Source organism: Convolutriloba macropyga, chromosome 11 (assembly GCF_964194025.1).
Source record: "Convolutriloba macropyga chromosome 11, txConMacr16.3, whole genome shotgun sequence".
Taxonomy (NCBI): Eukaryota; Metazoa; Xenacoelomorpha; order Acoela; family Convolutidae; genus Convolutriloba; species Convolutriloba macropyga.
Window position 1 is genome coordinate 1092160 of NC_134478.1, and position 11146 is coordinate 1103305.

At 35.9% G+C, this 11146-nt stretch overlaps 2 protein-coding genes across 3 annotated transcripts in view; one reads left to right on the plus strand and one right to left on the minus strand.

The window, feature by feature from the left end:
* Positions 1–1706: 1706 nt before the first annotated feature.
* LOC142349356 (gamma-aminobutyric acid receptor-associated protein-like 2) lies at positions 1707–10228 on the minus strand. Its single transcript, XM_075400839.1, has 4 exons — positions 9969–10228; positions 9786–9841; positions 9536–9708; positions 1707–1954 (listed from the first exon to the last, which is right to left on the minus strand). Exons 1-4 carry the CDS (start codon positions 10000–10002, stop codon positions 1849–1851), a joined length of 369 nt encoding a protein of 122 aa, XP_075256954.1. The 5' UTR covers positions 10003–10228; the 3' UTR covers positions 1707–1848.
* The window catches only part of LOC142349354 (cilia- and flagella-associated protein 77-like), an 89746-nt gene continuing 84353 nt past the window's right edge, over positions 5754–11146 (plus strand). For both annotated transcript variants that reach the window (XM_075400837.1, XM_075400838.1), the window contains exon 1: positions 5754–5775. The gene's annotated coding sequence lies outside the window, so the exon portion shown is untranslated. The remainder of the gene's footprint in view (positions 5776–11146) is intronic.

Consider the following 11146-nt stretch of genomic DNA (forward strand, 5'->3'; position numbering starts at 1 on the left):
CCAATTAGACGAAAAAACGGCTAAAAACTGGTATATTTGTGCCATTCGGTCACAAACACTTTACCAAGTCGAAGTCATTCACTGATCGAAGCGCATAATCAAAAAACTTCTCTCACTCAGAAAAAGTTAGTTGACACGTCAATTTTACTCACTTTCGCTTTCAGGTCAAAACGCGCGCCTGAACGAATTATTCTTCCAGTAAAAAACCTTAAGAAAACCAATACTCCTCTTCGATTCGTAAAAACAGAAAACCATAAAGCCTCTTTGAGTCTTAAAAACAAAAACCATAACGCCTCTTCGAGCGAGTCATAAAAAAGGACGTCTCGAATACTCTTCCAGTCGTGAAAATACAGCGCCTCAATACATTTCAAATTCTTTGAATTGCAAATTAGGAGCTCTACAATAGCCCGCTAAGAAGCTGAGGGCGGCTATTAATAATATATAATCAGACATGTTTTAAAAAGCTTGAAAGCTAAATATTTTCCCTCATAAAATCTTACAGCAATGACTTGATTTGCAAATATGCTATAATACGCGTTTCCGCACTCTTTGTTTAACATACATAATCCGTTCTTATGACTCGTTTCAAGAAAGATTTTAATTCCTGCTCCATTTTCTCAAATTCCGCCCCCTTTTTGCTCCACTTTACTTCGGCGTACTCATAAATTGTTCATATTCTTTGGCATTCATCTATTGAATGATGAACTATTATCGTAAAAGGAACCACTGTTTGTAGTACTTTGCTACTAAACTGCACTTGAGAAATGTTTCCTGACGCATCAGCTGTTGACACAGGGATTAAAAAAGACAAACTTCTAGACGTTAATTTCAGTAACACCCAACAATTCTATGTATATCTAGACTACTAATCATCCAAATGAGGTATCGTGACATTGTGGATCATATTCTACATAATCGAATAAAAAATCCTCTCAACTGCAACTAGTGAACACTCTTCACATTAATACTGCAACATGTTCTTACAAGCTCATGAAATGTTGAACTGAGGATCGGAACGAATCTGACATTGATTAGTGGGAAATAGAAGGTAGAAGAGTTCAAGCAAACAAACAAACTCAAACCAATATGCACTTCTTTACTAATACAGGGACAATGCAACAACAATGTGTATTATTTCTATATCGGTTAACTTGGACTATTTGATTTCATTGACTTCATAAATGCCAGCTAAATGTCACGTTCACACGTCATTTACCAAAATTAGACTTCGGAAAACAACTCTTCGAAGATCTATAGTCAAATATTATATCTCCGATACTTGCTTTCTCTACGCTTTAAGGCATGAAATCAAAATGTGACAAGTATAAATGATTAATTCGAGATCAAACAACACAACGCACAAACATTCTAATTATTTGTTCTATTTGGAAATATATATCTTAAGCACAAGCTGGAAAAGCACAACAGACTAGACTAGTAGGTATTGAAATTAATCTAAAAGCTACGAGTAAACTACACTTGTTAATAACTTATTGGAATAGAATGAAAGGTGAATAGGGAATTGTTTCCTGCTTCCTCGCCCCCGGGGGTAGCATATAATAGATAATCTATAATTAATACCTAACAACCCCCCCCCCCCCCCCCTATAATGTGGCCTTTGAACATATATTAAATCATATCGTCTGTGGTGCCTGGTACCACCACTTAGGCAATGCAAATTACTGCTAATGCATAACTAAATGTTGATTTGTTCATACAGGCTAGAAAAAACAAAAAATTATTTCATGCTTTTAGGGGTTGAGGGAAACAGATAAGTGAAAATGTTCTGTACGATGTATTTTGTGGTGGATGATTTGATTTATCAACTGTTTATTCTCATATATCAACTCATTCTTGTTCCTCCTCAGAGCCAAAAACGTTCTCTCCGCTGTATGCCATGTATAAGAAACCATCAGTGTCTTTGTAGTCGTCATACAGCTGGCCCATGTTGGAGCTAAAGCACAATTCAAAGCTGCTTTATCAAATCACAAAAGGAATTATGATGGGCTGTCAGTAAAAAAAAGTTATTTTAATGGTGACAGGACAAAATACCCAATATTTTACCCTTATTTTAAAATTATCATAAAGACCATTCATTCAGCATTATAAGGCCACAATGATATTTATAATGTATTCGAGTATATTTACCAAGTTTTAAATGCAAGTGTAGTTCATTCGGTCAATCATGCACAGGCCATGCCTCAGGAAAAATGGAAATCAATGGCTCATAAATTGAATTAAATTAGGAGCTAATGTCAAACAATGACTTAAGAAAACATAGCAGGCAGATTGCCGGAAAATAGCCGCCGTTGACGCGCTTGGTGCACATCGGGATTGAAACAGAAAAAGGAAAAAAGAAGAGATAAATTGACCGAATTTTTTTTTGTTTTTTTTTCAGTGTCAAAAAGTGTTCTAATTTGGCGTGCAGTTTCAAACGGATTCTAAAACTATAATTAATTCAGCTTCAAAACTGAAAGCTAATAAGCTCAATACCAATGTCAGCTAGCAAACACTCTAATGAACTTCGATAACCTAATTCTCAATGACAATGACAGGGCTTCATCGGTTTATCCCGTCTCTTTTGATTTTGATTTTTGACTTTGACAGTATTCGCCACATTGCATAATTGAATGCCTGAAAGAATTTAAAATCCATTTAGTCGAAACATTGAGGGAAGTAAATCGGAAACCAAACGTGAAAATCGTGACTTAGGTAGAACGAAAAACGTGATCAAAAGGTAAAGCGAATTAAAAAAGGAGAGCGCCTAAATAAAAGCCGTTGAGAGGCTTACGGCGGCTATTAATGATACAAGATTAAACATACAAAAAAACACGTATAAAATTACCGCATTCGTAAGTTAAAAATTGACCAAGTCCTTGGTCAAGTTCACAGTTAAATCATTGCATTTCAGCATGTCATCAAAATGGCCAGATAATTTAAACTGCAATACCCAAACAAGACCGCTCGCGCGAGACTAAAATAGCACGGAACGTCTCAACATAAGTCTCCTGTCTTTCAAAAAACTGCCTATCAATTTCAGAAAAAAAAGAACAATTCGCAACCTCATGTGATAATTTTACCAGATGAAAAGCCAGATTTTCACAGAAAGTTAAAGTTCAAAAAGAGCACCAGTTAAAAACTTGTAGTAAACGAAAAAAATGAAATTGAAAATTTTGATGTTTTTTAAGATTTCAAGCACATCAGAAAAGATTTTGTCCATCTTTTCTATGACTACGTTGCAAATCGAAGAAAAGTGAAGACACACCCTTGTTGATTCTGGCGCATAATGATTTATTATTTCAATCAATTTTGGATTAATTGGAGAAAGTAAACTAAAATTAAAAGTCAATTGAGAAGAGAGAGTATCAAAAACAAACATTTATTTTTGTCGTTTCTTCCTTAAAATATGTTTTAATGTCGTTACCAGGCTTCCATATGTGATTAATTCAAAAAGCAGTCAGATGAAAGTCTCAATTATAGAAGATATGGTCTTGGAAAGAAAGTATTTTGCTGTAGTAAAGAATTTTTCCTTTTTCACTCACAAATATACTTTTTATTGAGTTTGAAACATTGAAATGACTCCTGCAGGACTTTGATTCAATCGAATATGAGACAAATGGGCAACTATTCAAATTGAGCTTAAGTAGTTATTCATATTGTTCTACTTATGAATGACCCTTAAAGAACCATTCTACAAATTTGATTGTCAAAACAAAGCTTTCTGAAAAAATGCAGTCTAAGGTTTTGTGAGTTTGCGCAGATATTTACAAAAAAATATGACTTTATACTTTTCACGAAAACTTCCTTATTTAGTTTTTTTTTATTTCTTAAGGGAAGCAAATAAATAGAAGGAACTCCATATTTTCAGTTAAATGAACTTAATAGTAATTTGAAAGCCTGTTGAGAACTTCAATTATAAAATTCAATGAAGCATCCGGAATAATCAACATGAACATTATAAAGAAAAGCTTTCTCCTTTTCAAAAAATCTGGACTTTTTGTTGTTGTGGCCAATGAGATCAATCAATCTCCAATGAACAATAGGGGGTATTTCATTTTCAATTTGTTTGATCTTTTTCTTCAATCAAGAAGTTATCATGCACTCTGCCTCTCTTGGATCAAATGTTCCACAAAATGCAGCCTTGCATCGAAACTTGCAGACAAAATACTTAGTTCAAGAAGCCAGAGAAACCAGCAAAAAGAAGAGTAAAATAGAGTTTCGATTTGCCTCTTCATCGTTCTCTAGAAACATTTTTGCTTTAGAATGGGTTGTTCAATTGGATTCAATTTCGATCAAGTAAAACGGCAGAGATCAACTAAAAAAATAATACATTTTCAAAAATACAGTTTAATTGTTCGAAGAAAAAACGAAGATAATCGAAATTTTTCATTTCCTTTTATAATTTTCCAGCTTTTTTAAACTCAGATTTCCAAGTATTATGACATTTTCTTTTTGGTTATATCCGAAACCTGTTGAACAACAAAAACGTTGAAAAATTAATAATTTAAAATAGTAACTGAGGGCAAGAGAATAAACGGCTACACTCATTGCTGTTTATTCTCACTTTTCTTCTTTTTCGTCATACAGGAATTCGCCCTAAAACACGGTCGTGTATACTTTCATAAGGACTGTTTGGCGGTAGCTCTTGCAAAAAGCTATTGGTTGATTTATAAACAAGAACTACAAAAAATAACTAATCGAACCAATACGAATCAGAAGAAAACCTATGCTAAACAGATAAACAGACGAAATCATGATGAGGTGGTGTCAAAACACAACATAGGAAGACGAATAGACAAAACAGTGCAAAAACGTAGCCTCTAAAAAATCTTTTTAGTATCTTAGTCGAAAAAAGAGTCATAAGATTAACAAAATGCACAATAAATAAAAAATTTATTTTATTCAGTAAAAAAGTAAAACGCACGATTAGAATGTGCTTCATTCGAACATTCAACTCTGTTTGCTCATTTGATTTATAATACACTAATACATTTTTCCTGTTTATCACAAGTTGAATCAGGTGAACTCCACTTCTGTCTACAAAAAGAGGAATGAAATATTAACACATTTTTTAGTTCTTCATTGCTTGAAAACTTTTTACTTGGAAGTTTTGCAAGAAAAAAATCAAAATCTTGATTGCCTGTTGAAGCTTAAAATCTATCTTTTAATCTATGTTGCAATCAGTTTTTTTTCGTGGTCAAATTTCCTTGATTTGTTCTTGAGTGGAATTTGAACCCCGCCAAACTCAAAAGTCGGTGCTCCAGTCCATTTTAGCCTGCTTTAAACAGGAGCGGGCTAAGCTGCTTGGAAAGATGACACTAGATCGTGATGGGAGGACCCGTGACGCCCAGGATGTCAGTCTGACACCTTCATTATAGCAACAGATTTTATTTCGCAATGAGAGCAATTGAGATCACGCAAATATTAAGGAGTCAAGCGTGAAAAAGGCGCCACAAAGCGGAGAATGTTCTGGCACAAAAGCGCAAAAGACACACACGTTTACAAAAATTGCTCGAACTTCGTTCGACAGCAACTAATAAATCGTCAGACGGTAGAAGTAAAAATGACCACCGATGATCGCAGAACTAAAAAAGATCACAGCAATATAGATACGCTCAGCTTGTGGAGCTGAAATTATCAAGAAACTTGATGATTTTAAATTACTATGTTTTGATGTTTATTTGTAGATGATAGACACCATTGGATCTAAAACAAGGCTGCGCAAGAATAACTCGAAAACAACGCTGCCTCATTGTTGTGATAAACTTATTAAATAGTCTCCAATTGCACCCGGGAGGCTATTTAGTTGTTTTAGCTCTCTCTGTGATTACATGATATCAGAAGCCGGACTTTGATTGGGTAGCCCCACTTACAGGGGATTTTAGATTCCGGCAAAAGATATATTTCGTTTGCCGCGTTCAGTTTATCAAGTATTCACCCCGCGGTCCTTGACGACAAAAATTACTCCGAGACAGCTCCCAATTAAGTTTAACTGCTTACAGTGGTTCAGTGACACTTTCGTTTTCGTTAGTTGAGTTTCACCGTTACAGTGGTGCGGTGTGTTTATTAGACCTAGGATTTGTTTATATATTGAGAATGCCAACGAGAGGACAGCTGTCGAAAGAATGCTCCATGGAGAAAGAAATAGCATGTAGTACTGAAGCATGTTCCGTTCTAATGTAAGTTATTCTAACAAAAAATTTCGACTGCAGCAACTTTTTCATCTGTGGTTTCTGCTCCAGTAGGCAGCAGAAACAGTCAAAAAGTTACTCAAGTGTGCTATTAGACAATTTAACAAAATAAAACAAGGAGCGGTCATGTTTTACGAGGCAAACCCCCCAAGAACAGCATGTAGAAGAAAGCAAAAAATTAAATTTGATAATCAAGGGAACTACGCCCATCAGTACAATCAATGATTAGGAATTTGTTACTCAAATTGCCCAATCTACAGATATTGATATTCAGAGCAATCAAATTGAAACGAAGAGAATTGGCAAAGCCAGTGAAATCAATGTTCGGCAGCTTCTTGTCAAATTCATGTGCCAATTGAAGCGAAAAGCATCACTTGAAAATAAATACTGTGACCAAATTCGGAATAAGAAAAGGACGAGCAAATGAAAAACGGGGTTGACTACCACGATATCTGACACGGCCAGTCAAAAGTACCCTGAAGCGTTTACTTTTCAACGTGCAACGCATTCGTGGTTTAGAATGTCTCAATTTAAATCAACTGCTCTCGCACGAATCCCCAGACCGAGTTTGCCTCGTTGAAACGTGGATAGATGATTTAATACCAGATTCAGTCGTAATATGTGGAATGCCCTACACTGTTATTATTAGAAGTGATAGTAACCAAGGGAAACACGGAGGTATTTTGCTTGCAGCACGTGATTCTTTTTTGCAAACGGTGACTTTTTCGTTAAGGGCGTGTTAAGTAAAAGTTTTCTCCAACTTAACCTTGTCCTCGAGTTCCTACAAAATCAGTTGCAGAAAATTGTCGTATCGATGAGTACAATAAGTTTATGCCGACGGTTACATCGTCTCAAGAGTCGAAATTTGTAGTTTTGGGCGACTTTAGTCTGCCTAATGTAAATTGGGAAAATAACACCACCGCAGTCTCTGTTGATCATCCTTTAATTGACTCGATGACATGGGAGTTGCTTTTAGAGCAGATTATTAGATCTACTACGCACAAAGGGGGTAATATACTAGACCTGGTTTTCGAATCTCAACCTGATGCTTTTGACTATGAAGTGCTACCCGCATATTTTTCAGATTAACATCCTCTCATTATTAGTTACAATTATTTACCATGCTACGTGGCCCCGTTTTCTCTGAGTTCTCAGCGAGCAGCTTCAACCAAAATATTTCAGAGAGCAAGATCGATTTTATTGACTTTGAGGCAGCATCTAGTCTGCAAAACACTAGTGAGCTCTTATTGGAGAAACAGGTAGATGTAATCTCTTCATCTCTTGTTCGAATGCGCAGAACGCCCAAAATGTTTCCATTACAGTTGACTGACGATGCACTCCATTAATAAACTTGAGACTGCTAAACGACAAATGAATTCGAAGCATAAATTAAATAAGCTGAAAAAAGGTGAGGGATTTTGTTGAGCTCGAAGTTTCTTTTCTTCAGTCAACAACATTCAGCACGAACAACACTTTTATAATGTTAAGCCCAAGTGGACTCAGCTCTTTTCCTAAAGAAATGAAACACCAAACCAAGATCAGCTTGCTGGATCTGATTACGAAAACACCAATCTGTTCAATCTCTTCTTCCATTCGGTGTATAAGCACTCCCCTCTTTCGGTAGCTCCCATCGAAACTCAAAATCTACCTTTGTGATTTAGTTTTTACCGTTTCGCAGTCCGTCAAACTACTTTAAGCATTGCCTATGAGCTTAAATGCTGCAGCGGATGGAATTCCACCCTTTGTACTGAAAAACTGCTCTGTTTCCCTTGGGCCCTTAGTTCACTCAATGTTTTCCCGTATAGTTCTTACCTGCAAATGGCCTCAGCTCTGGAAATGTGCATTTGTAACGCCGATTCATAAAAGAGTAGCGAAACAACATCAAAAACTACAGGCCAAAATCGTTGTTACCCCGCATATCCTTGGTGTTGGAAAAAGTTATTTTTGATTTTCTTTACTCGCGACTACGATACAACTTGAACTGCCGTCAACATGGATTCCGAAGAGAGCATTCAACAATAACTATATTGATCATTTATTTGGACGAACTGTATTCCAATTTTGATGATAACGTTGAACAAGTCCTAATCTACTTGGTCTTCGCTAAGGCTTTTGACACCGTTAACCATGCTGTTTTGCTTGACAAGTTAGCATTTTATGGCCTTGATAACAATTTTTGAAAAGCTATTTTTCCTACTTAGTTGATAGATCGCAACCAGTAAGTGTGAATGGCACTTTATCAGATGAAATCATAATTGGAGTTGCTCGAGGCAGTGTCTTGGGACCGTTGCTTTTTCTCGTCTATATTGACGACATGCTGTCCTTACCGGAATGCTCAAGTTACTTCTGCTTTGCAGACGACACAAAGTTGGCATGTTCGGGAGAAGACATGTTTAGAAAATGTCAGGAAGACCTCGATAAGCTATTTACTCCGACTGCCGAAAACGATCATGCCATCAACGTTGACAAATATGTGCATCTTTAAGTATCCGCAAAGCGCGATAGTGGTTTCAGTATTGGGTCAAATTTGATACGAAAAAATGATAGAACAAGTGAATTGGGCATACAAATCTCGAGTAACATGAAGTGGAGTATTCGTGTACGAACCAAGCTAGCGAAAGCTCAGAGAAGTTTTTAATCTCCGACTTAATGTGCTTACAGCTTACCGAACATCGTCAAGTATAACTTATATTCTGCCTGTTCTGTCAATTCTGCTTTATGGTTCTCGAGCGTTGTTTGCTGATATTAGCCGCCTTAGAATATTAGAAAATTGTTATTGGAAAGATATACGCAGGTGCTATGGAAGGAATGACTACAACGCACTTAATCGAACGTCAAATAATGCTCCGATATGCTAACAACTGATTGAACGTGATCTCCGCTTCTTTATTTCCATTTATTTGGGTAATACGTGCATGAAGTTCAAAGACTTTTTCTCTATGAAGACAAATTGTAAACTGCTTCGAACTAACTCTTGCGATCATATTGTAGTGAGCCCCACGAAAAAGCAGCTGACAGCTAAATCATTTTTTAAGCGGGTACAAATTTATGTGAATGATTTCAGCGACACTGGGAACTTCAACATCCTGAGGCCACCAGCCAACGACAAAGTTTTACTGAAAATGTTTTTTCTCCACACTACGTGACTCAAAGTTTAAACCGGGCGTGACCTGCAGTTGGTCCATTAAATGTGTGCTTTTTGCCGTTCTTAATTTTGTAATTAATTTTTTTTCTTAGATTTCATAGCTATAGATTAATTTTCTTTGTTTTTGCCATATGTATAGATTTGTTGTAATAAAATCCATGGTTTGTTCAATTGAAGTCTTTTACTACTACTACGTTACCTGGTTGATGGAATCATTTTCCCAACAAACAGGAAAAGAGCCCTCTCAGGTGGCAAGTGGATTCTTTTCCTCAGGATCCATAGAAACTGAGCTACTGTGATATCACTGGGCACAAGGTACTTCCTTTTGTCAATGTCGTCAATCTCTGAGCGAGGAACTTTCTCCACTATAACCTATATCAGTGTCAATTTGTTATGCTATTAGTTTACGTTTTCAACATTAATTTATGATATAATTTCTTAATTCTTACAGGAATTCGCTCCGGGTACTTGGCTCGAATTTTTGCAGACTCGCTTTTCCTCTGCTCTAAAACAAATATTCATCATAGAATCAACTGAGAAAAGTATGTGCTACAGAAAATGTTCATTTGTAAATGAAGGTTCTTCAAATCACTGATAAATGGAAAATTCCAAAATTGAAGAATATTACTCACCCTCAGAGTACTCGGACTTGAAGCGCCACTTCATGCTGCACGCTAAATAGATTATACTTGAACTTCAGCTAGTTTAATCTCAATTAAATCTGAAAAGAACAAAAATAACAGCAGTTGAAATTGGAAAATGCATTTGAAGGCGCCCGTTCCAATGCTCTGGGTGATAACTGACTCGGTTCTTTATATTTTACGTCTCATAAAATGAGACTGTTTTTCAAGCTTACCTAATATTTTGAACAATTCAAATGTTTATTGAACAAAGAATAAATGAATGCCTTTTCTATTTAATTATTATGACATCAAGTGACGTAATTGTTGATTTGAATAAAATAGTTAAAAGTTTGTGGTCGGTACTACATTTTAATGCAGCTCTTTGCAAGCCAGAGCGTCTTTAATAGTCTCAACACGACCAAGCGCAGAATTGAAAGCTTCAAATGGACGATTTCAGCAATTCTGTAGCTAAACTGATTGTGTAAGCTCAACAACGTAAAATAATACGAGTCCAATTTTGGCCAATTATATCTCTACACAGCTTAGAGAGGCTAGATTATTATTATTTTTACAAAAAGAAAGAAAGAAGAAAGAATTAATTTCTCCAATGAATAACATTGGAGAGGACAGACAACGGGGCTATAGACGCCCACTTTTCAGTCTACCCCAGGATTGAGTACAAATACAACAATTAATATAATTCCAAAAGAAAAAAATATATACAAATTAACACTGTTTGAGAGATAGTCAATGTGACACAAAAATTAAAAATCAAATACAAATCTTGCGAGTTCGTGATTGCACACTAAAAATGAACACTTCAACATATGGCAAAAATTAGCAATTTCGCCTGACGTCTTCGCTTCAAAGTCTGCACGAATAATTTCAAGGCTTTTTACTTTATTGTATAACTTGGTTGCATGAAATTTGATTGAACAGCGTTTTATTTTTCTCTTGCATAAAGGTTGTTTAAGTAACTTAATTGCCGATCCCCTAGTTTCTCTTTCTATGGTATAAGGTACTAACAAGTAATTAAAAAATTTTTCACAATGAAGGCCACTGATTGCTTTCAGAGAAAACTTAATCAATTCATACACGTGCAGATCATAAACAGTGATCGAAATATAATGGGGAGTTATATTTTTCTGGGGATGATGGGTTATAGGGGGCGAAAACCGACAAAGCAT